The 23,662-nt window shown below is 65.7% G+C and overlaps 1 protein-coding gene across 1 annotated transcript; it reads left to right on the forward strand.

Moving 5' to 3' along the window:
- The first annotated feature begins 245 nt into the window (after nt 1-245).
- On the forward strand, nt 246-22,709 carry LOC147022725 (uncharacterized). Its single transcript, XM_085890304.1, is given in 23 exon segments — nt 246-335; nt 1,222-1,857; nt 2,035-2,160; nt 2,275-4,118; nt 5,480-6,101; nt 6,448-7,788; nt 8,281-8,526; nt 9,590-10,219; nt 10,373-10,678; nt 11,154-12,232; nt 12,439-12,844; nt 13,623-14,561; nt 14,763-15,365; nt 15,717-16,040; nt 16,358-17,653; nt 19,503-19,742; nt 19,846-20,199; nt 20,389-20,919; nt 20,981-21,031; nt 21,069-21,175; nt 21,238-21,559; nt 21,657-22,527; nt 22,654-22,709. Coding segments are annotated over 23 exon segments (13,020 nt in total).
- The last annotated feature ends 953 nt before the right edge of the window (nt 22,710-23,662 follow it).

The raw sequence follows: 23,662 nt of genomic DNA on the forward strand, positions 1-23,662 counted from the left end.
GTCAGGTCAGGCATGGGAGCATGCGCCGGGGCAGCACATTGCTGCGTCCATTTTCCCCATTACTCCGGGGTCCTCCATTTGGTGATTCTGCAGGGAGATGACTGGCCCATCCCCATCTCCTCGAGATGCAGATCAACCTGCTGCAATCACGAGGCATGTGGTCGGGCAATTCGCATCCTCCACCCACAAGGCTACCTTGCTGACAGAATCTGGTGAGCAGGATCAGAGTCAGGAAAATGAGCCACATGTCCATACAGCTGCAGATGATGTTCATGGATGATACAAGTAACAAATCTCCTCTGAGTGTCTCTCATCAACCACTTGTTGTACACAAAGTATGATCAGCAAGAGCCAAGGATTCTCTGAAAAGACCTGGTACCAAACGAGTTAAGTTTCCTTCTCAGAGTCAAGTCCAAGTCTCAAATCCACAGAGCAAGACTGGAAGGACAAAGGAATGAAAGACTCGGACTTTCGCCCTCCTGCACAGGTACTGGCACAGCGGCACACCCCATGATGCATGGGAATCCATGATTCCCCAAACCCGACCCAGACGCCGATCAACCTCTGACTCACAACATGCACAGACATGAATCTCACTGCAAAGGAAAGTGAATCTCTCCATGACCTCATCATCCTCACTACAAACAGGTACAGCCAAGATAGCAGCATCGAAGATGTCAATGAAAGCCTGGATCTAAGTTTTGACCCAGGAAACCCATAATCCCAACAGCTCCAACTCCTCATTCAGTGCCTTGAGGGTCCCCAAAAGGATATCCAGCATCTCAAGAAAGATGACTGAATCATCTGCGACATCAAGGTCAGAGATCTTGACATTCCCAAACTATGAACCACATCCTCTGACATCCTCCCCAGCATCCACTCCATAAAAGCAAACAAAAGTGTGGGAGCCAGAACACACCCTGGCAAACTCCAGTACCAACTGGAAAAAAGTCAGAAAAGGAACCACCACACCTCACAGCACTCTTGGTACCACAGTATCGTTCAGAAATCAGATTGATCAGTTTTGGTGGCAACCTCTGAAGACTGAGAATCCTCCAGAGGGCAACCCGATTCACTGAATCAAACAATCAACATTGGCTGAAAGCAGCCCTGCTGAAACTCTCAACTGCGTTCGATGAGAACCTGAAGAGCAAGGATATGGTCAATCATTGACCTCTTTGGTGGAAAGCCTGACTGCTCTGGATGCTGGTGCTCAAGCAGACGGTGGCGGAGACGGTGGTGGAGTCTGAGTCGGTTGCAGAGTCGTTGGAGGACACGGTGGTGGAGGAGACGGTGGCGGAGGAGACGGTGGCGGAAAAGGCGAAGGAGACGGTGGAGGAGATGGTAACGGATTCGGTGGCGGAGAAGACGGTGGAAGAGTCGGTGGAGGAGAGGGTGGCGGAGACGGTGGCGGAGGAGACTGTGACAGAGGAGGAGACGGAGGAGGAGACGGAGGAGGAGACGGAGGAGGAGACGGAGGAGGAGACGGAGGAGGAGACGGAGGAGGAGACGGAGGAGGAGACGGAGGAGGAGACGGAGGAGGAGACGGTGGAGGAGACGGTGGAGGAGACGGTGGAGGAGACGGTGGAGGAGACGGTGGAGGAGACGGTGGAGGAGACGGTGGAGGAGACGGTAACGGATTCGGTGGCGGAGAAGACGGTGGAAGAGGCGGCGGCGGAGACGGTGGAGGAGAGGGTGGCGGAGACGGTGGAGGAGAGGGTGGCGGAGACGGTGGAGGAGAGGGTGGCGGAGACGGTGGAGGAGAGGGTGGCGGAGACGGTGGAGGAGAGGGTGGCGGAGACGGTGGAGGAGAGGGTGGCGGAGACGGTGGAGGAGAGGGTGGCGGAAGCGGAGCCAGTGGCGGAGACGGTGGCGGAGAAGGCGGCGGAGTCGGCGAAGGAGACGGTGGCAAAGATGGTGGAGGAGTCGGTGGAGGACATGGTGGACGAGTCGGTGGAGGACATGGTGGAGGAGACGGTGGCGGAGTCTGAGACGGTGGCGGAGTCTGAGACGGTGGCGGAGACGGTGGCGGAGAAGACTGTGGAGGAGACGGTGGAGGAGACGGTGGAGGTGACGGTGGAGGTGACGGTGGAGGTGACGGTGGAGGAGACGTTGGCGGAGACGGTGGAGGAGACGGTGGCGGAGACGGTGGAGGAGTCTGTGAAGAAGACTGTGGAGGAGCCCGACGGTGGAGGAGCCCGACGGTGGAGGATACGGTGGCGGAGCCTGTCGGTGGAGGAGACGGTGGCGGAGACGGTGGAGGAGACGGTGGAGGAGTCTGAGTCGGTGGAGGAGACGGTGGAGGAGACGGTGGAGGAGTCGGTGGGGGAGACGCTGGAGGAGACGGTGGCGGAGTCTGAGTCGGTGGCGGAGACGGTGGAGGAGACGGTGGCGGAGACGGTGGAGGAGTCTGTGGAGGAGAATGTGGAGGAGACGGTGGCGGAGTCGGTGGCGGAGTCGGTGGCGGAGACGGTGGAGGAGACGGTGGCGGAGTCGGTGGCGGAGACGGTGGAGGAGACGGTGGAGGAGACGGTGGAGGAGACGGTGGAGGAGACGGTGGAGGAGACGGTGGAGGAGACGGTGGAGGAGACGGTGGAGGAGACGGTGGAGGAGACGGTGGAGGAGACGGTGGAGGAGACGGTGGCGGAGACGGTGGCGGAGTCGGTGGCGGAGTCGGTGGCGGAGTCGGTGGCGGAGTCGGTGGACGAGACGGTGGACGAGACGGTGGACGAGACGGTGGAGGAGACGGTGGAGGAGACGGTGGAGGAGACGGTGGAGGAGACGGTGGAGGAGACGGTGGAGGAGACGGTGGAGGAGACGGTGGAGGAGACGGTGGACGAGACGGTGGACGAGACGGTGGACGAGACGGTGGACGAGACGGTGGAATAGACGGTGGAGGAGACGGTGGAGGAGACGGTGGAGGAGACGGTGGAGGAGACGGTGGAGGAGACGGTGGAGGAGACGGTGGAGGAGACGGTGGAGGAGACGGTGGAGGAGACGGTGGAGGAGACGGTGGAGGAGACGGTGGAGGAGACGGTGGAGGAGACGGTGGAGGAGACGGTGGCGGAGTCTGAGTCGGTGGCGGAGTCGGTGGCGGAGACGGTGGAGGAGACGGTGGCGGAGTGGGTGGAGGAGTCGGTGGAGGAGTCGGTGGAGGAGTCGGTGGAGGAGTCGGTGGAGGAGAATGTGGCGGAGTCGGTGGAGGAGAATGTGGAGGAGTCGGGGGAGGAGTCGGTGGAGGAGTGGGGGGAGGAGACGGTGGAGGAGACGGTGGAGGAGACGGTGGAGGAGACGGTGGAGGAGACGGTGGAGGAGACGGTGGAGGAGACGGTGGAGGAGACGGTGGAGGAGACGGTGGAGGAGACGGTGGAGGAGACGGTGGAGGAGACGGTGGAGGAGACGGTGGAGGAGACGGTGGAGGAGACGGTGGAGGAGACGGTGGAGGAGACGGTGGAGGAGACGGTGGAGGAGACGGTGGAGGAGACGGTGGACGAGACGGTGGAGGAGACGGTGGAGGAGACGGTGGAGGAGACGGTGGAGGAGACGGTGGAGGAGACGGTGGAGGAGACGGTGGAGGAGACGGTGGAGGAGACGGTGGAGGAGACGGTGGAGGAGACGGTGGAGGAGACGGTGGAGGAGACGGTGGAGGAGACGGTGGAGGAGACGGTGGAGGAGACGGTGGAGGAGACGGTGGAGGAGACGGTGGAGGAGACGGTGGAGGAGACGGTGGAGGAGACGGTGGAGGAGACGGTGGAGGAGACGGTGGAGGAGACGGTGGAGGAGTCGGTGAAGAAGACTGTGGAGGAGCCCGACGGTGGAGGAGCCCGACGGTGGAGGAGCCCGACGGTGGAGGAGCCCGACGGTGGAGGAGCCCGACGGTGGAGGAGCCCGACGGTGGAGGAGCCCGACGGTGGAGGAGCCCGACGGTGGAGGAGCCCGACGGTGGAGGAGCCCGACGGTGGAGGAGCCCGACGGTGGAGGAGCCCGACGGTGGAGGAGCCCGACGGTGGAGGAGCCCGACGGTGGAGGAGCCCGACGGTGGAGGAGCCCGACGGTGGAGGAGCCCGACGGTGGAGGAGCCCGACGGTGGAGGAGCCCGACGGTGGAGGAGCCCGACGGTGGAGGATACGGTGGCGGAGCCTGTCGGTGGAGGAGACGGTGGAGGAGACGGTGGAGGAGACGGTGGAGGAGACGGTGGAGGAGACGGTGGAGGAGAGGGTGGAGGAGAGGGTGGAGGAGACGGTGGAGGAGAAGGCGGCGGAGTCGGCGAAGGAGACGGTGGCAAAGATGGTGGAGGAGTCGGTGGAGGACATGGTGGAGGAGTCGGTGGAGGACATGGTGGAGGAGACGGTGGCGGAGTCTGAGACGGTGGCGGAGACGGTGGCGGAGAAGACTGTGGAGGAGACGGTGGAGGAGACGGTGGAGGTGACGGTGGAGGTGACGGTGGAGGAGACGTTGGCGGAGACGGTGGAGGAGACGGTGGAGGAGACGGTGGAGGAGACGGTGGCGGAGACGGTGGAGGAGTCTGTGAAGAAGACTGTGGAGGAGCCCGACGGTGGAGGAGCCCGACGGTGGAGGAGCCCGACGGTGGAGGATACGGTGGCGGAGCCTGTCGGTGGAGGAGACGGTGGCGGAGACGGTGGAGGAGACGGTGGAGGAGTCTGAGTCGGTGGAGGAGACGGTGGAGGAGACGGTGGAGGAGTCGGTGGGGGAGACGCTGGAGGAGACGGTGGCGGAGTCTGAGTCGGTGGCGGAGTCGGTGGCGGAGACGGTGGAGGAGACGGTGGAGGAGTCTGTGGAGGAGAATGTGGAGGAGACGGTGGCGGAGTCGGTGGCGGAGTCGGTGGCGGAGACGGTGGAGGAGACGGTGGCGGAGTCGGTGGCGGAGACGGTGGAGGAGACGGTGGAGGAGACGGTGGAGGAGACGGTGGAGGAGACGGTGGAGGAGACGGTGGAGGAGTCGGTGAAGAAGACTGTGGAGGAGCCCGACGGTGGAGGAGCCCGACGGTGGAGGAGCCCGACGGTGGAGGAGCCCGACGGTGGAGGAGCCCGACGGTGGAGGATACGGTGGCGGAGCCTGTCGGTGGAGGAGACGGTGGAGGAGACGGTGGAGGAGACGGTGGAGGAGACGGTGGAGGAGACGGTGGCGGAGTCTGAGTCGGTGGCGGAGTCGGTGGTGGAGACGGTGGAGGAGACGGTGGCGGAGTGGGTGGAGGAGTCGGTGGAGGAGTCGGTGGAGGAGTCGGTGGAGGAGAATGTGGCGGAGTCGGTGGAGGAGAATGTGGAGGAGAATGTGGAGGAGTCGGTGGAGGAGACGGTGGGGGGGAGGGTGGAGGAGACGGTGGAGGAGACGGTGGAGGAGACGGTGGAGGAGACGGTGGAGGAGACGGTGGAGGAGACGGTGGAGGAGTCGGTGAAGAAGACTGTGGAGGAGCCCGACGGTGGAGGAGCCCGACGGTGGAGGAGCCCGACGGTGGAGGAGCCCGACGGTGGAGGAGCCCGACGGTGGAGGAGCCCGACGGTGGAGGAGCCAGACGGTGGAGGAGCCCGACGGTGGAGGAGCCCGACGGTGGAGGAGCCCGACGGTGGAGGAGCCCGACGGTGGAGGAGCCCGACGGTGGAGGAGCCCGACGGTGGAGGAGCCCGACGGTGGAGGAGCCCGACGGTGGAGGAGCCCGACGGTGGAGGAGCCCGACGGTGGAGGAGCCCGACGGTGGAGGATACGGTGGCGGAGCCTGTCGGTGGAGGAGACGGTGGAGGAGACGGTGGAGGAGACGGTGGAGGAGACGGTGGAGGAGAGGGTGGAGGAGAGGGTGGAGGAGACGGTGGAGGAGAAGGCGGCGGAGTCGGCGAAGGAGACGGTGGCAAAGATGGTGGAGGAGTCGGTGGAGGACATGGTGGAGGAGTCGGTGGAGGACATGGTGGAGGAGTCGGTGGAGGACATGGTGGAGGAGACGGTGGCGGAGTCTGAGACGGTGGCGGAGACGGTGGCGGAGAAGACTGTGGAGGAGACGGTGGAGGAGACGGTGGAGGTGACGGTGGAGGTGACGGTGGAGGAGACGTTGGCGGAGACGGTGGAGGAGACGGTGGAGGAGATGGTGGCGGAGACGGTGGAGGAGTCTGTGAAGAAGACTGTGGAGGAGCCTGACGGTGGAGGAGCCCGACGGTGGAGGAGCCCGACGGTGGAGGAGCCCGACGGTGGAGGAGCCCGACGGTGGAGGAGCCCGACGGTGGAGGAGCCCGACGGTGGAGGAGCCCGACGGTGGAGGATACGGTGGCGGAGCCTGTCGGTGGAGGAGACGGTGGCGGAGCCTGTCGGTGGAGGAGACGGTGGAGGACACGGTGGAGGACACGGTGGAGGTGATTGTGGAAGAGACGGTGGCGGAGCCGTTGGAGGAGATGGTGGCGGAGACGGTGGCGGATTCTGAGATGGTCACGGTGGCAGAGTCTGAATCGGTGGCAGAGTCGGTGGAGGAGTCGGTGGCCAAGTCTGAGTCGGTGGAGGAGACGGTGGAGGAGACGGTGGAGGAGTCGGTGGGGGAGACGCTGGAGGAGACGGTGGCGGAGACGGTGGCGGAGTGGGTGGAGGAGTCGGTGGAGGAGACGGTGGAGGAGACGGTGGCGGAGTCGGTGGCGGAGACGCTGGAGGAGACGGTGGACGAGACGGTGGACGAGACGGTGGACGAGACGGTGGAGGAGACGGTGGACGAGACGGTGGACGAGACGGTGGACGAGACGGTGGAGGAGACGGTGGAGGAGACGGTGGAGGAGACGGTGGAGGAGACGGTGGAGGAGACGGTGGAGGAGACGGTGGAGGAGACGGTGGAGGAGACGGTGGAGGAGACGGTGGAGGAGACGGTGGAGGAGACGGTGGAGGAGACGGTGGAGGAGACGGTGGAGGAGACGGTGGAGGAGACGGTGGAGGAGACGGTGGAGGAGACGGTGGAGGAGACGGTGGAGGAGACGGTGGAGGAGACTGTGGAGGAGACTGTGGAGGAGACTGTGGAGGAGACTGTGGAGGAGACGGTGGAGGAGACGGTGGAGGAGACGGTGGAGGAGACGGTGGAGGAGACGGTGGAGGAGACGGTGGAGGAGACGGTGGAGGAGACGGTGGAGGAGACGGTGGAGGAGACGGTGGAGGAGACGGTGGAGGAGACGGTGGAGGAGACGGTGGAGGAGACGGTGGAGGAGACGGTGGAGGAGACGGCGGCGGAGAAGGCGGCGGAGAAGGCGGCGGAGTCGGCGAAGGAGACGGTGGCAAAGATGGTGGAGGAGTCGGTGGAGGACATGGTGGAGGAGTCGGTGGAGGACATGGTGGAGGAGACGGTGGCGGAGACGGTGGCGGAGACGGTGGAGGTGACGGTGGAGGAGACGGTGGAGGTGACGGTGGAGGTGACGGTGGAGGTGACGGTGGAGGTGACGGTGGAGGTGACGGTGGAGGAGACGTTGGCGGAGACGGTGGAGGAGACGGTGGAGGAGACGGTGGCGGAGACGGTGGAGGAGTCTGTGGAGGAGCCCGACGGTGGAGGAGCCCGACGGTGGAGGATACGGTGGCGGAGCCTGTCGGTGGAGGAGACGGTGGCGGAGACGGTGGAGGACACGGTGGAGGACACGGTGGAGGACACGGTGGAGGTGATTGTGGAAGAGACGGTGGCGGAGCCGTTGGAGGAGATGGTGGCGGAGACGGTGGCGGATTCTGAGATGGTGACGGTGGCAGAGTCGGTGGAGGAGTCGGTGGCCAAGTCTGAGTCGGTGGAGGAGACGGTGGAGGAGACGGTGGAGGAGTCGGTGGGGGAGACGCTGGAGGAGACGGTGGCGGAGTCTGAGTCGGTGGCGGAGACGGTGGAGGATACGCTGGAGGAGACGGTGGAGGAGTCGGTGGAGGAGAATGTGGAGGAGACGGTGGCGGAGACGGTGGCGGAGACGGTGGACGAGACGGTGGAGGAGACGGTGGACGAGACGGTGGACGAGACGGTGGACGAGACGGTGGACGAGACGGTGGACGAGACGGTGGACGAGACGGTGGACGAGACGGTGGACGAGACGGTGGACGAGACGGTGGACGAGACGGTGGAGGAGACGGTGGAGGAGACGGTGGAGGAGACGGTGGAGGAGACGGTGGAGGAGACGGTGGAGGAGACGGTGGAGGAGACGGTGGAGGAGACGGTGGAGGAGTCGGTGAAGAAGACTGTGGAGGAGTCGGTGAAGAAGACTGTGGAGGAGCCTGACGGTGGAGGAGCCTGTCGGTGGAGGATACGGTGGCGGAGCCTGTCGGTGGAGGAGACGGTGGAGGACACGGTGGAGGACACGGTGGAGGTGATTGTGGAAGAGACGGTGGCGGAGCCGTTGGAGGAGATGGTGGCGGAGACGGTGGCGGATTCTGAGATGGTCACGGTGGCAGAGTCTGAATCGGTGGCAGAGTCGGTGGAGGAGTCGGTGGCCAAGTCTGAGTCGGTGGAGGAGACGGTGGAGGAGACGGTGGAGGAGTCGGTGGGGGAGACGCTGGAGGAGACGGTGGCGGAGACGGTGGCGGAGTGGGTGGAGGAGTCGGTGGAGGAGACGGTGGAGGAGACGGTGGCGGAGTCGGTGGCGGAGACGCTGGAGGAGACGGTGGACGAGACGGTGGACGAGACGGTGGAGGAGACGGTGGAGGAGACGGTGGACGAGACGGTGGACGAGACGGTGGACGAGACGGTGGAGGAGACGGTGGAGGAGACGGTGGAGGAGACGGTGGAGGAGACGGTGGAGGAGACGGTGGAGGAGACGGTGGAGGAGACGGTGGAGGAGACGGTGGAGGAGACGGTGGAGGAGACGGTGGAGGAGACGGTGGAGGAGACGGTGGAGGAGACGGTGGAGGAGACGGTGGAGGAGACGGTGGAGGAGACGGTGGAGGAGACGGTGGAGGAGACGGTGGAGGAGACGGTGGAGGAGACGGTGGAGGAGACGGTGGAGGAGACGGTGGAGGAGACGGTGGAGGAGACGGTGGAGGAGACTGTGGAGGAGACTGTGGAGGAGACTGTGGAGGAGACTGTGGAGGAGACGGTGGAGGAGACGGTGGAGGAGACGGTGGATGAGACGGTGGAGGAGACGGTGGAGGAGACGGTGGAGGAGACGGTGGAGGAGACGGTGGAGGAGACGGTGGAGGAGACGGTGGAGGAGACGGTGGAGGAGACGGTGGAGGAGACGGTGGAGGAGACGGTGGAGGAGACGGTGGAGGAGACGGTGGAGGAGACGGTGGAGGAGACGGCGGCGGAGAAGGCGGCGGGAGAAGGCGGCGGAGTCGGCGAAGGAGACGGTGGCAAAGATGGTGGAGGAGTCGGTGGAGGACATGGTGGAGGAGTCGGTGGAGGACATGGTGGAGGAGACGGTGGCGCACACGGTGGCGGAGACGGTGGAGGTGACGGTGGAGGAGACGGTGGAGGTGACGGTGGAGGTGACGGTGGAGGTGACGGTGGAGGAGACGTTGGCGGAGACGGTGGAGGAGACGGTGGAGGAGACGGTGGCGGAGACGGTGGAGGAGTCTGTGGAGGAGCCCGACGGTGGAGGAGCCCGACGGTGGAGGATACGGTGGCGGAGCCTGTCGGTGGAGGAGACGGTGGCGGAGACGGTGGAGGACACGGTGGAGGACACGGTGGAGGACACGGTGGAGGTGATTGTGGAAGAGACGGTGGCGGAGCCGTTGGAGGAGATGGTGGCGGAGACGGTGGCGGATTCTGAGATGGTGACGGTGGCAGAGTCGGTGGAGGAGTCGGTGGCCAAGTCTGAGTCGGTGGAGGAGACGGTGGAGGAGACGGTGGAGGAGTCGGTGGGGGAGACGCTGGAGGAGACGGTGGCGGAGTCTGAGTCGGTGGCGGAGACGGTGGAGGATACGCTGGAGGAGACGGTGGAGGAGTCGGTGGAGGAGAATGTGGAGGAGACGGTGGCGGAGACGGTGGCGGAGACGGTGGACGAGACGGTGGAGGAGACGGTGGACGAGACGGTGGAGGAGACGGTGGACGAGACGGTGGACGAGACGGTGGACGAGACGGTGGACGAGACGGTGGACGAGACGGTGGACGAGACGGTGGACGAGACGGTGGACGAGACGGTGGAGGAGACGGTGGAGGAGACGGTGGAGGAGACGGTGGAGGAGACGGTGGAGGAGACGGTGGAGGAGACGGTGGAGGAGACGGTGGAGGAGTCGGTGAAGAAGACTGTGGAGGAGTCGGTGAAGAAGACTGTGGAGGAGCCTGACGGTGGAGGAGCCTGTCGGTGGAGGATACGGTGGCGGAGCCTGTCGGTGGAGGACACGGTGGAGGTGATTGTGGAAGAGACGGTGGCGGAGTCGTTGGAGGTGATGGTGGCGGATTCTGAGATGGTGACGGTGGCAGAGTCTGAATCGGTGGCAGAGTCGGTGGAGGAGTCGGTGGCCAAGTCTGAGTCGGTGGAGGAGACGGTGGAGGAGTCTGAATCGGTGGCAGAGACGATGGCGGAGGAGACGTTGGTGAAGACGGTGGCGGATTCTGAGTCGGTGGCGGAGAAGGTGTGGGAGACTGTGGAGGAGACGGTGGAGGAGACGGTGGCGGAGTGGGTGGAGGAGACGGTGTACGAGTCGGTGTACGAGTCGGTGTACGAGACGGTGGACGAGACGGTGGACGAGACGGTGGACGAGACGGTGGACGAGACGGTGGACGAGACGGTGGACGAGACGGTGGCGCAGGAGACGGTGGCGCAGGAGACGGTGGCGCAGGAGACGGTGGCGCAGGAGACGGTGGCGCAGGAGACGGTGGCGCAGGAGACGGTGGCGCAGGAGACGGTGGCGCAGGAGACGGTGGCGCAGGAGACGGTGGCGCAGGAGACGGTGGCGCAGGGAGACGGTGGCGCAGGAGACGGTGGCGCAGGAGACGGTGGCGCAGGAGACGGTGGCGCAGGAGACGGTGGCGCAGGAGACGGTGGCGCAGGAGACGGTGGCGCAGGAGACGGTGGCGCAGGAGACGGTGGCGCAGGAGACGGTGGCGCAGGAGACGGTGGCGCAGGAGACGGTGGCGCAGGAGACGGTGGCGCAGGAGACGGTGGCGCAGGAGACGGTGGCGCAGGAGACGGTGGCGCAGGAGACGGTGGCGCAGGAGACGGTGGCGCAGGAGACGGTGGCGCAGGAGACGGTGGCGCAGGAGACGGTGGCGGCGATTGTGGAGGAGACGGTGGCGGCGATTGTGGAGGAGACGGTGGCGGAGTCATTGGAGGAGACGGTGGCGGAGTCAATGGAGGAGACGGTGGCGGAGTCATTGGAGGAGACGGTGGCGGAGTCATTGGAGGAGGCGGTGGCGGAGACGGTGGCGGAGACGGTGGAGGAGACGGTGGAGGAGACGGTGGAGGAGACGGTGGAGGAGACGGTGGAGGAGACGGTGGAGGAGACGGTGGAGGAGACGGTGGAGGAGACGGTGGAGGAGACGGTGGAGGAGACGGTGGAGGAGACGGTGGAGGAGACGGTGGCGGAGACGGTGGCGGAGACGGTGGCGGAGTCGGTGGCGGAGTCGGTGGACGAGACGGTGGACGAGACGGTGGACGAGACGGTGGAGGAGACGGTGGAGGAGACGGTGGAGGAGACGGTGGAGGAGACGGTGGACGAGACGGTGGACGAGACGGTGGACGAGACGGTGGACGAGACGGTGGACGAGACGGTGGAGGAGACGGTGGAGGAGACGGTGGAGGAGACGGTGGAGGAGACGGTGGAGGAGACGGTGGAGGAGACGGTGGAGGAGACGGTGGAGGAGACGGTGGAGGAGACGGTGGAGGAGACGGTGGAGGAGACGGTGGCGGAGACGGTGGAGGAGACGGTGGAGGAGACGGTGGAGGAGACGGTGGAGGAGACGGTGGAGGAGACGGTGGAGGAGACGGTGGAGGAGACGGTGGAGGAGACGGTGGCGGAGACGGTGGCGGAGACGGTGGCGGAGTCGGTGGCGGAGTCGGTGGACGAGACGGTGGACGAGACGGTGGACGAGACGGTGGAGGAGACGGTGGAGGAGACGGTGGAGGAGACGGTGGAGGAGACGGTGGACGAGACGGTGGACGAGACGGTGGACGAGACGGTGGACGAGACGGTGGACGAGACGGTGGAGGAGACGGTGGAGGAGACGGTGGAGGAGACGGTGGAGGAGACGGTGGAGGAGACGGTGGAGGAGACGGTGGAGGAGACGGTGGAGGAGACGGTGGAGGAGACGGTGGAGGAGACGGTGGCGGAGACGGTGGAGGAGCCCGACGGTGGAGGAGCCCGACGGTGGAGGAGCCCGACGGTGGAGGAGCCCGACGGTGGAGGAGCCCGACGGTGGAGGAGCCCGACGGTGGAGGAGCCCGACGGTGGAGGAGCCCGACGGTGGAGGAGCCCGACGGTGGAGGAGCCCGACGGTGGAGGAGCCCGACGGTGGAGGAGCCCGACGGTGGAGGAGCCCGACGGAGGAGGAGCCCGACGGTGGAGGAGACGGTGGAGGAGACGGTGGAGGAGACGGTGGAGGAGACGGTGGAGGAGACGGTGGAGGAGACGGTGGAGGAGACGGTGGAGGAGACGGTGGAGGAGACTGTGGCGGAGACGGTGGCGGAGTCGGTGGCGGAGTCGGTGGACGAGACGGTGGACGAGACGGTGGACGAGACGGTGGACGAGACGGTGGAGGAGACGGTGGAGGAGACGGTGGCGGAGACGGTGGCGGAGTCGGTGGCGGAGTCGGTGGACGAGACGGTGGACGAGACGGTGGACGAGACGGTGGACGAGACGGTGGACGAGACGGTGGAGGAGACGGTGGAGGAGACGGTGGAGGAGACGGTGGAGGAGACGGTGGAGGAGACGGTGGAGGAGAGGGTGGAGGAGAGGGTGGAGGAGAGGGTGGAGGAGAGGGTGGAGGAGAAGGCGGCGGAGTCGGCGAAGGAGACGGTGGCAAAGATGGTGGAGGAGTCGGTGGAGGACATGGTGGAGGACATGGTGGAGGAGACGGTGGCGGAGTCTGAGACGGTGGCGGAGACGGTGGCGGAGAAGACTGTGGAGGAGACGGTGGAGGAGACGGTGGAGGTGACGGTGGAGGTGACGGTGGAGGAGACGTTGGCGGAGACGGTGGAGGAGACGGTGGCGGAGACGGTGGAGGAGTCTGTGAAGAAGACTGTGGAGGAGCCTGACGGTGGAGGAGCCCGACGGTGGAGGAGCCCGACGGTGGAGGAGCCCGACGGTGGAGGAGCCCGACGGTGGAGGAGCCCGACGGTGGAGGAGCCCGACGGTGGAGGAGCCCGACGGTGGAGGAGCCCGACGGTGGAGGAGCCCGACGGTGGAGGAGCCCGACGGTGGAGGATACGGTGGCGGAGCCTGTCGGTGGAGGAGACGGTGGCGGAGCCTGTCGGTGGAGGAGACGGTGGAGGACACGGTGGAGGACACGGTGGAGGTGATTGTGGAAGAGACGGTGGCGGAGCCGTTGGAGGAGATGGTGGCGGAGACGGTGGCGGATTCTGAGATGGTGACGGTGGCAGAGTCTGAATCGGTGGCAGAGTCGGTGGAGGAGTCGGTGGCCAAGTCTGAGTCGGTGGAGGAGACGGTGGAGGAGACGGTGGAGGAGTCGGTGGGGGAGACGGTGGCGGAGACGGTGGCGGAGTGGGTGGAGGAGACGGTGGCGGAGTCGGTGGCGGAGACGCTGGAGGAGACGGTGGAGGAGACGGTGGAGGAGACGGTGGAGGAGACGGTGGAGGAGACGGTGGAGGAGACGGTGGAGGAGACGGTGGAGGAGACGGTGGAGGAGACGGTGGACGAGACGGTGGAGGAGACGGTGGAGGAGACGGTGGAGGAGACGGTGGAGGAGACGGTGGAGGAGACGGTGGAGGAGACGGTGGAGGAGACGGTGGAGGAGACGGTGGAGGAGACGGTGGAGGAGACGGTGGAGGAGACGGTGGAGGAGACGGTGGAGGAGACGGTGGAGGAGACGGTGGAGGAGACGGTGGAGGAGACGGTGGAGGAGACGGTGGAGGAGACGGTGGAGGAGACGGTGGAGGAGACTGTGGAGGAGACTGTGGAGGAGACTGTGGAGGAGACTGTGGAGGAGACTGTGGAGGAGACTGTGGAGGAGACGGTGGAGGAGACGGTGGAGGAGACGGTGGAGGAGACGGTGGAGGAGACGGTGGAGGAGACGGTGGAGGAGACGGTGGAGGAGACGGTGGAGGAGACGGTGGAGGAGACGGTGGAGGAGACGGTGGAGGAGACGGTGGAGGAGACGGTGGAGGAGACGGCGGCGGAGAAGGCGGCGGAGAAGGCGGCGGAGTCGGCGAAGGAGACGGTGGCAAAGATGGTGGAGGAGTCGGTGGTGGACATGGGGGAGGAGTCGGTGGGGGACATGGTGGAGGAGACGGTGGCGGAGACGGTGGCGGAGACGGTGGAGGTGACGGTGGAGGTGACGGTGGAGGAGACGGTGGAGGTGACGGTGGAGGTGACGGTGGAGGTGACGGTGGAGGTGACGGTGGAGGTGACGGTGGAGGAGACGTTGGCGGAGACGGTGGAGGAGACGGTGGAGGAGACGGTGGAGGAGACGGTGGCGGAGACGGTGGAGGAGTCTGTGGAGGAGCCCGACGGTGGAGGAGCCCGACGGTGGAGGATACGGTGGCGGAGCCTGTCGGTGGAGGAGACGGTGGCGGAGACGGTGGAGGAGTCTGTGGAGGAGCCCGACGGTGGAGGAGCCCGACGGTGGAGGATACGGTGGCGGAGCCTGTCGGTGGAGGACACGGTGGAGGACACGGTGGAGGTGATTGTGGAAGAGACGGTGGCGGAGCCGTTGGAGGAGATGGTGGCGGAGACGGTGGCGGATTCTGAGATGGTGACGGTGGCAGAGTCGGTGGAGGAGTCGGTGGCCAAGTCTGAGTCGGTGGAGGAGACGGTGGAGGAGACGGTGGAGGAGTCGGTGGGGGAGACGCTGGAGGAGACGGTGGCGGAGTCTGAGTCGGTGGCGGAGACGGTGGAGGATACGCTGGAGGAGACGGTGGAGGAGTCGGTGGAGGAGAATGTGGAGGAGACGGTGGCGGAGACGGTGGCGGAGACGGTGGACGAGACGGTGGAGGAGACGGTGGACGAGACGGTGGACGAGACGGTGGACGAGACGGTGGACGAGACGGTGGACGAGACGGTGGACGAGACGGTGGACGAGACGGTGGACGAGACGGTGGACGAGACGGTGGACGAGACGGTGGACGAGACGGTGGACGAGTCGGTGGAGGAGACGGTGGACGAGACGGTGGAGGAGACGGTGGAGGAGACGGTGGAGGAGACGGTGGAGGAGACGGTGGAGGAGACGGTGGAGGAGACGGTGGAGGAGACGGTGGAGGAGACGGTGGAGGAGACGGTGGAGGAGACGGTGAAGAAGACTGTGGAGGAGTTGGTGGAGAAGACTGTGGAGGAGTCGGTGGAGAAGACTGTGGAGGAGCCTGACGGTGGAGGAGCCTGTCGGTGGAGGATACGGTGGCGGAGCCTGTCGGTGGAGGACACGGTGGAGGTGATTGTGGAAGAGACGGTGGCGGAGTCGTTGGAGGTGATGGTGGCGGATTCTGAGATGGTGACGGTGGCAGAGTCTGAATCGGTGGCAGAGTCGGTGGAGGAGTCGGTGGCCAAGTCTGAGTCGGTGGAGGAGACGGTGGAGGAGTCTGAATCGGTGGCAGAGACGATGGCGGAGGAGACGTTGGTGAAGACGGTGGCGGATTCTGAGTCGGTGGCGGAGAAGGTGTGGGAGACTGTGGAGGAGACGGTGGAGGAGACGGTGGCGGAGTGGGTGGAGGAGACGGTGTACGAGACGGTGTACGAGTCGGTGTACGAGTCGGTGTACGAGTCGGTGGACGAGACGGTGGACGAGACGGTGGACGAGACGGTGGACGAGACGGTGGACGAGACGGTGGACGAGACGGTGGAGGAGACGGTGGACGAGACGGTGGACGAGACGGTGGACGAGACGGTGGACGAGACGGTGGACGAGACGGTGGACGAGACGGTGGACGAGACGGTGGACGAGACGGTGGAGGAGACGGTGGAGGAGACGGTGGAGGAGACGGTGGCGCAGGAGACGGTGGCGCAGGAGACGGTGGCGCAGGAGACGGTGGCGCAGGAGACGGTGGCGCAGGAGACGGTGGCGCAGGAGACGGTGGCGCAGGAGACGGTGGCGCAGGAGACGGTGGCGCAGGAGACGGTGGCGCAGGAGACGGTGGCGCAGGAGACGGTGGCGCAGGAGACGGTGGCGCAGGAGACGGTGGCGCAGGAGACGGTGGCGCAGGAGACGGTGGCGCAGGAGACGGTGGCGCAGGAGACGGTGGCGCAGGAGACGGTGGCGCAGGAGACGGTGGCGCAGGAGACGGTGGCGCGATTGTGGAGGAGACGGTGGCGGCGATTGTGGAGGAGACGGTGGCGGCGATTGTGGAGGAGACGGTGGCGGAGTCATTGGAGGAGACGGTGGCGGAGTCATTGGAGGAGACGGTGGCGGAGTCATTGGAGGAGACGGTGGCGGAGTCATTGGAGGAGACGGTGGCGGAGTCATTGGAGGAGACGGTGGCGGAGTCATTGGAGGAGACGGTGGCGGAGTCATTGGAGGAGACGGTGGCGGAGGCGGTGGCGGATTCTGAGTCGGAGATGGTGGAGAAGACGGTGGAGAAGACGATGGCGGAGACGGTGGCGGAGACCGAGTCGGTGGCCAAGTCTGAATCGGTGGCAGAGACGGTGGCGGAAGAGGTGGCGGATTCGGAGACGGTGGTGGAGGTGTGGGAGACGGTGGAGGAGACGGTGGAGGAGACGGTGGAGGAGACGGTGGAGGAGACGGTGGAGGAGACGGTGGAGGAGACAGTGGAGGAGACGGGGGAGGAGACGGTGGAGGAGACGGTGGAGGAGACTGTGGAGGAGACTGTGGAGGAGACTGTGGAGGAGACTGTGGAGGAGACTGTGGAGGAGACTCTGGAGGAGACGGTGGAGGAGACGGAGTCTGAGTCGGTGGCGGAGACGGTGGCGGAGAGGGTGGCGGAGATGGTGGAGGAGATGGTGGAGGAGACGTTGGCCGAGTCGATGAAGAAGACGGTGGTGGAGACGGTGGCGGAGACGGTGGTGGAGCCTGAGTCGGTTGCGGATTCGGTGGCGGAGAAGGTGGTGGATTCTGAGTCGGAGACGATGGAGGGGTCGGTGGAGGAGACGGAGTCTGAGTCTGTGGCGGAGACGGTAGCGGAGTCTGAGTCGGTGGAGGAGACGGTGGAGGAGGCGGAGTCTGAGTCTGTGGCGGAGACGGTGGCGGAGTCTGAGTCGGTGGCGGAGTCGGTGGCGGAGACGGTGGAGGAGTCGGTGGATGAGACGGTGGAGGAGAGGGTGGCGGAGTCGTTGGAGGAGATGGTGGCGGAGATGGTGGCGGATATGGTGGAGGAGAGGGTGGCGGAGGCGGAGTCAGTGGCGGAGACGGTGACGGAGAAGGCGGCGGAGTTGGCGAAGGAGACGGTGGCAAAGATGGTGGAGGAGTCGGTGGAGGACATGGTGGAGGAGTCGGTGGAGGACATGGTGGAGGAGACGGTGGCGGGGTCTGAGACAGTGGCGGAGACGGTGGCGGAGAAGTCTCGGGAGGAGACAGTGGAGGTGACGGTGGAGGTGACGGTGGAGGTGACGGTGGAGGTGACGGTGGAGGTGACGGTGGAGGTGACGGTGGAGGAGACGGTGGAGGAGACGGTGGAGGAGACGGTGGAGGAGACGGTGGAGGAGACGGTGGCGCAGGAGATGGTGGCGCAGGAGACGGTGGCGCAGGAGACGGTGGCGCAGGAGACGGTGGCGCAGGAGACGGTGGCGCAGGAGACGGTGGCGCGATTGTGGAGGAGACGGTGGCGGAGACGGTGGAGGAGTCGGTGAAGAAGACTGTGGAGGAGCCCGACGGTGGAGGAGCCCGACGGTGGAGGAGCCCGACGGTGGAGGAGCCCGACGGTGGAGGAGCCCGACGGTGGAGGAGCCCGACGGTGGAGGAGCCCGACGGTGGAGGAGACGGTGGCGGAGACGGTGGAGGACACGGTGGAGGTGATTGTGGAAGAGACGGTGGCGGAGCCGTTGGAGGAGATGGTGGCGGTGGCAGAGTCGGTGGACGAGACGGTGGAGGAGACGGTGGAGGAGACGGTGGAGGAGACGGTGGAGGAGACGGTGGAGGAGACGGTGGAGGAGACGGTGGAGGAGACGGTGGAGGAGACGGTGGAGGAGACGGTGGAGGAGACGGTGGAGGAGACGGTGGAGGAGACGGTGGAGGAGACGGTGGAGGAGACGGTGGAGGAGACGGTGGAGGAGACGGTGGAGGAGACGGTGGCGGAGACGGTGGAGGAGACGGTGGAGGAGACGGTGGAGGAGACGGTGGAGGAGACGGTGGAGGAGACGGTGGAGGAGACGGTGGAGGAGACGGTGGAGGAGACGGTGGAGGAGACGGTGGAGGAGACGGTGGAGGAGACGGTGGAGGAGACGGTGGAGGAGACGGTGGAGGAGACGGTGAAGGAGACGGTGAAGGAGACTGTGGCGGAGCCTGTCGGTTGAGGAGACGGTGGCGGAGGTGGTGGCGGATTCTGAGTCGGTTGACGGTGGAGGAGACGGTGGAGGAGACGGTGGAGGAGACGGTGGAGGAGACGGTGGAGGAGACGGTGGAGGAGACGGTGGAGGAGACGGTGGAGGAGACGGTGGCGGAGACGGTGGAGGAGACGGTGGAGGAGACGGTGGAGGAGACGGTGGAGGAGACGGTGGAGGAGACGGTGGCGGAGACGGTGGCGGAGACGGTGGCGGAGACGGTGGAGGAGACGGTGGAGGAGACGGTGGAGGAGACGGTGGCGGAGCCTGTCGGTTGAGGAGACGGTGGCGGAGGCGGTGGCGGTGGCGGATTCTGAGTCGGAGACGGTGGCGGATTCTGAGTCGGAGACGGTGGCGGAGACGGTGGAGGAGACGGTGGTGGAGGAGACGGTGGCGGAGGAGACGGTGGCGGAGGAGACGGTGGCGGAGGAGACGGTGGCGGCGGAGACGGTGGAGGAGACGGTGGAGGAGACGGTGGAGGAGACGGTGGAGGAGACGGTGGAGGAGACGGTGGAGGAGACGGTGGAGGAGACGGTGGAGGAGACGGTGAAGAAGACTGTGGCGGAGCCTGTCGGTTGAGGAGACGGTGGCGGAGGTGGTGGCGGATTCTGAGTCGGAGACGGTGGAGGAGACGGTGGAGGAGACGGTGGAGGAGACGGTGGAGGAGACGGTGGAGGAGACGGTGGAGGAGACGGTGGAGGAGACTGTGGCGGAGCCTGTCGGTTGAGGAGACGGTGGCGGAGGTGGTGGCGGATTCTGAGTCGGAGACGGTGGCGGATTCTGAGTCGGAGACGGTGGCGGAGACGGTGGAGGAGACGGTGGAGGAGACGGTGGAGGAGACGGTGGAGGAGTCGGTGAAGAAGACTGTGGAGGAGCCTGACGGTGGAGGAGCCTGACGGTGGAGGAGCCTGACGGTGGAGGAGCCTGACGGTGGAGGAGCCTGACGGTGGAGGTGATTGTGGAAGAGACGGTGGCGGAGTCGTTGGAGGAGATGGTGGCGGAGAAGGTGGCGGATTCTGAGATGGTGACGGTGACAGAGTCTGAATCGGTGGCAGAGTCGGTGGAGGAGTCGGTGGCCAAGTCTGAGTCGGTGGAGGAGACGGTGGAGGAGACGGTGGAGGAGTCGCTGGCGGAGACGGTGGGGGAGACACTGGAGGAGACGCTGGAGGAGACGGTGGCTTCGTCTGAATCGGTGGCAGAGACGGTGGCGGAGGATACGGTGGTGAAGACGGTGGCGGATTCTGAGTCGGTGGCGGAGTCGGTGGCGGAGACGGTGGAGGAGCCTGTCGGTGGAGGAGACGCTGGAGGAGTCGGTGGAGGAGACGGTGGAGGAGACTGTGGAGGAGACGGTGGCGGAGACGGTGGCGGAGACGGTGGCGGAGATGCTGGAGGAGACGCTGGAGGAGACGCTGGAGGAGACGGTGGCGGAGTCGGTGGCGGAGTCGGTGGCGGAGTCGGTGTCCGAGACGGTGGAGGAGACGGTGGAGGAGACGGTGGAGGAGACGGTGGAGGAGACGGTGGCGGCGATTGTGGAGGAGACGGTGGCGGAGTCGTTGGAGGAGACGGTGGCGGAGGCGGTGGCGGATTCTGAGTCGGAGATGGTGGAGAAGACGGTGGAGAAGACGGTGGAGAAGACGGTGGAGAAGACGGTGGAGAAGACGGTGGAGAAGACGGTGGCAGAGTCTGAGTCGGTGGCCAAGTCTGAGTCAGTGGCAGAGTCGGTGGCGGAGAGAGTGGAGAAGACGGTTGCGGATTCGGTGGCAGAGAAGGTGGCGGAGTCTGAATCTGTGGCAGAGACGTTGGCGGAGGAGGTGGCGGATTCGGAGACGGTGGTGGAGGTGTGGGAGACGGTGTCCGAGTCGGTGTCCGAGTCGGTGTCCGAGTCGGTGGAGGAGACGGTGGAGGAGACGGTGGAGGAGACGGTGGAGGAGACGGTGGAGGAGACGGTGGAGGAGACTGTGGAGGAGACTGTGGCGGCGATTGTGGAGGAGACGGTGGCGGAGTCGTTGGAGGAGACGGTGGCGGATTCTGAGTCGGAGATGGTGGAGAAGACGGTGGAGAAGACGGTGGAGAAGACGGTGGAGAAGACGGTGGAGAAGACGGTGGCGGAGTCTGAGTCGGTGGCGGAGTCTGAGTCGGTGGCCAAGTCTGAGTCAGTGGCAGAGTCGGTGGCGGAGAGAGTGGAGAAGACGGATGCGGATTCGGTGGCAGAGAAGGTGGCGGAGCCTGAATCTGTGGCAGAGACGTTGGCGGAGGAGGTGGCGGATTCGGAGACGGTGGTGGAGGTGTGGGAGACGGTGGAGGAGACGGTGGAGGAGACGGTGGAGGAGACGGTGGAGGAGACGGCGAAGAAGACTGTGGCGGAGCCTGTCGGTTGAGGAGACGGTGGCGGAGGTGGTGGCGGATTCTGAGTCGGAGACGGTGGAGGAGACGGTGGAGGAGACGGTGGAGGAGACGGTGGAGGAGACTGTGGCGGAGCCTGTCGGTTGAGGAGACGGTGGCGGAGACGGTGGCGGAGACGGTGGCGGAGACGGTGGCGGAGACGGTGGAGGAGACGGTGGAGGAGACGGTGGAGGAGACGGTGGAGGAGACGGTGGAGGAGACGGTGAAGAAGACGGTGGAGGAGCCTGACGGTGGAGGAGCCTGACGGTGGAGGAGCCTGACGGTGGAGGAGCCTGACGGTGGAGGAGCCTGACGGTGGAGGACACGGTGGAGGACACGGTGGAGGACACGGTGGAGGTGATTGTGGAAGAGACGGTGGCGGAGTCGTTGGAGGAGATGGTGGCGGAGAAGGTGGCGGATTCTGAGATGGTGACGGTGACAGAGTCTGAATCGGTGGCAGAGTCGGTGGAGGAGTCGGTGGCCAAGTCTGAGTCGGTGGAGGAGACTGTGGAGGAGACGGTGGAGGAGTCGCTGGCGGAGACGGTGGGGGAGACACTGGAGGAGACGCTGGAGGAGACGGTGGCTTCGTCTGAATCGGTGGCAGAGACGGTGGCGGAGGAGACGGTGGTGAAGATGGTGGCGGATTCTGAGTCGGTGGCGGAGTCGGTGGCGGAGACGGTGGAGGAGCCTGTCGGTGGAGGAGACGGTGGAGGAGACGCTGGAGGAGACGCTGGAGGAGTCGGTGGAGGAGACGGTGGAGGAGACGGTGGAGGAGACGGTGGAGGAGACGGTGGAGGAGACGGTGGAGGAGACGGTGGAGGAGACGGTGGAGGAGACGGTGGAGGAGACTGTGGAGGAGACGGTGGCGGAGACGGTGGCGGAGACGGTGGCGGAGACGGTGGCGGAGACGCTGGAGGAGACGGTGGCGGAGTCGGTGGCGGAGTCGGTGTCCGAGACGGTGGAGGAGACGGTGGAGGAGACGGTGGAGGAGACGGTGGAGGAGACGGTGGAGGAGACGGTGGCGGCGATTGTGGAGGAGACGGTGGCGGAGTCGTTGGAGGAGACGGTGGCGGAGGCGGTGGCGGATTCTGAGTCGGAGATGGTGGAGAAGACGGTGGAGAAGACGGTGGAGAAGACGGTGGAGAAGACGGTGGCGGAGTCTGAGTCGGTGGCGGAGTCTGAGTCGGTGGCCAAGTCTGAGTCAGTGGCAGAGTCGGTGGCGGAGAGAATGGAGAAGACGGTTGCGGATTCGGTGGCAGAGAAGGTGGCGGAGTCTGAATCTGTGGCAGAGACGTTGGCGGAGGAGGTGGCGGATTCGGAGACGGTGGTGGAGGTGTGGGAGACGGTGGAGGAGTCGGTGGCGGAGTCGGTGTCCGAGACGGTGTTCCGAGACGGTGTTCCGAGACGGTGTTCCGAGACGGTGTTCCGAGACGGTGTTCCGAGACGGTGTTCCGAGACGGTGTCCGAGACGGTGTTCCGAGACGGTGTTCCGAGACGGTGTTCCGAGACGGTGTTCCGAGACGGTGGAGGAGACGGTGGAGGAGACGGTGGAGGAGACGGTGGAGGAGACGGTGGAGGAGACGGTGGAGGAGACGGTGGAGGAGACGGTGGAGGAGACGGTGGAGGAGACGGTGGAGGAGACGGTGGAGGAGACGGTGGAGGAGACGGTGGAGGAGACGGTGGAGGAGACGGTGGAGGAGACTGTGGCGGCGATTGTGGAGGAGACGGTGGCGGAGTCGTTGGAGGAGACGGTGGCGGAGGCGGTGGCGGATTCTGAGTCGGAGATGGTGGAGAAGACGGTGGAGAAGACGGTGGAGAAGACGGTGGAGAAGACGGTGGCGGAGTCTGAGTCGGTGGCGGAGTCTGAGTCGGTGGCCAAGTCTGAGTCAGTGGCAGAGTCGGTGGCGGAGAGAGTGGAGAAGACGGTTGCGGATTCGGTGGCAGAGAAGGTGGCGGAGTCTGAATCTGTGGCAGAGACGTTGGCGGAGGAGGTGGCGGATTCGGAGACGGTGGTGGAGGTGTGGGAGACGGTGGAGGAGACGGTGGAGGAGACGGTGGAGGAGACGGTGGAGGAGACGGTGGAGGAGACTGTGGAGGAGACTGTGGAGGAGACTGTGGAGGAGACTGTGGAGGAGACTGTGGAGGAGACTGTGGAGGAGACTGTGGAGGAGACTGTGGAGGAGACTGTGGAGGAGACTGTGGAGGAGACTGTGGCGGAGTCTGAGACGGTGGCGGCGGCTGAGTCGGTGAAGGAGATGGTGGCGGAGACGGTGGCGGAGTTTGAGTCGGTGGCAGAGTCGGTGGCAGAGTCGGAGGCAGAGTCGGTGGAGAAGTCTGAATCGGTGGCAGAGACGGTGGCGGAGGAGACGGTGGTGGAGACGGTGGTGGATTCTGAGTCGGAGACGGTGGCGGAGAAGGTGTGGGAGACGTTCGCGGAGTCTGAGTCGGTGGCGGAGTCGGTGGAGAAGAGGGTTACGGAGTCGGTGGCGGATTCTGAATCGGAGACGGTGGAGGAGTCGGTGGAGGAGACGGAATCTGAGTTTGTGGTGGAGACGGTGGCGGAGACGGTGGAGGAGTCGGTGGCGGAGACGGTGGCGGAGACGGTGGCGGAGACGGTGGCGGAGACGGTGGCGGAGACGGTGGCGGAGACGGTGGAGGAGAAGGTGGAGGAGACGGTGGCGGAGAAGACAGTGGAGAAGACAGTGGAGAAGACAGTGGAGAAGACAGTGG

The sequence above is a fragment of the Eptatretus burgeri genome, chromosome 7 (genome assembly GCF_056783735.1).
Source record: "Eptatretus burgeri isolate ZD-2024b chromosome 7, Ebu_testis_v1, whole genome shotgun sequence".
Taxonomy (NCBI): Eukaryota; Metazoa; Chordata; class Myxini; order Myxiniformes; family Myxinidae; genus Eptatretus; species Eptatretus burgeri.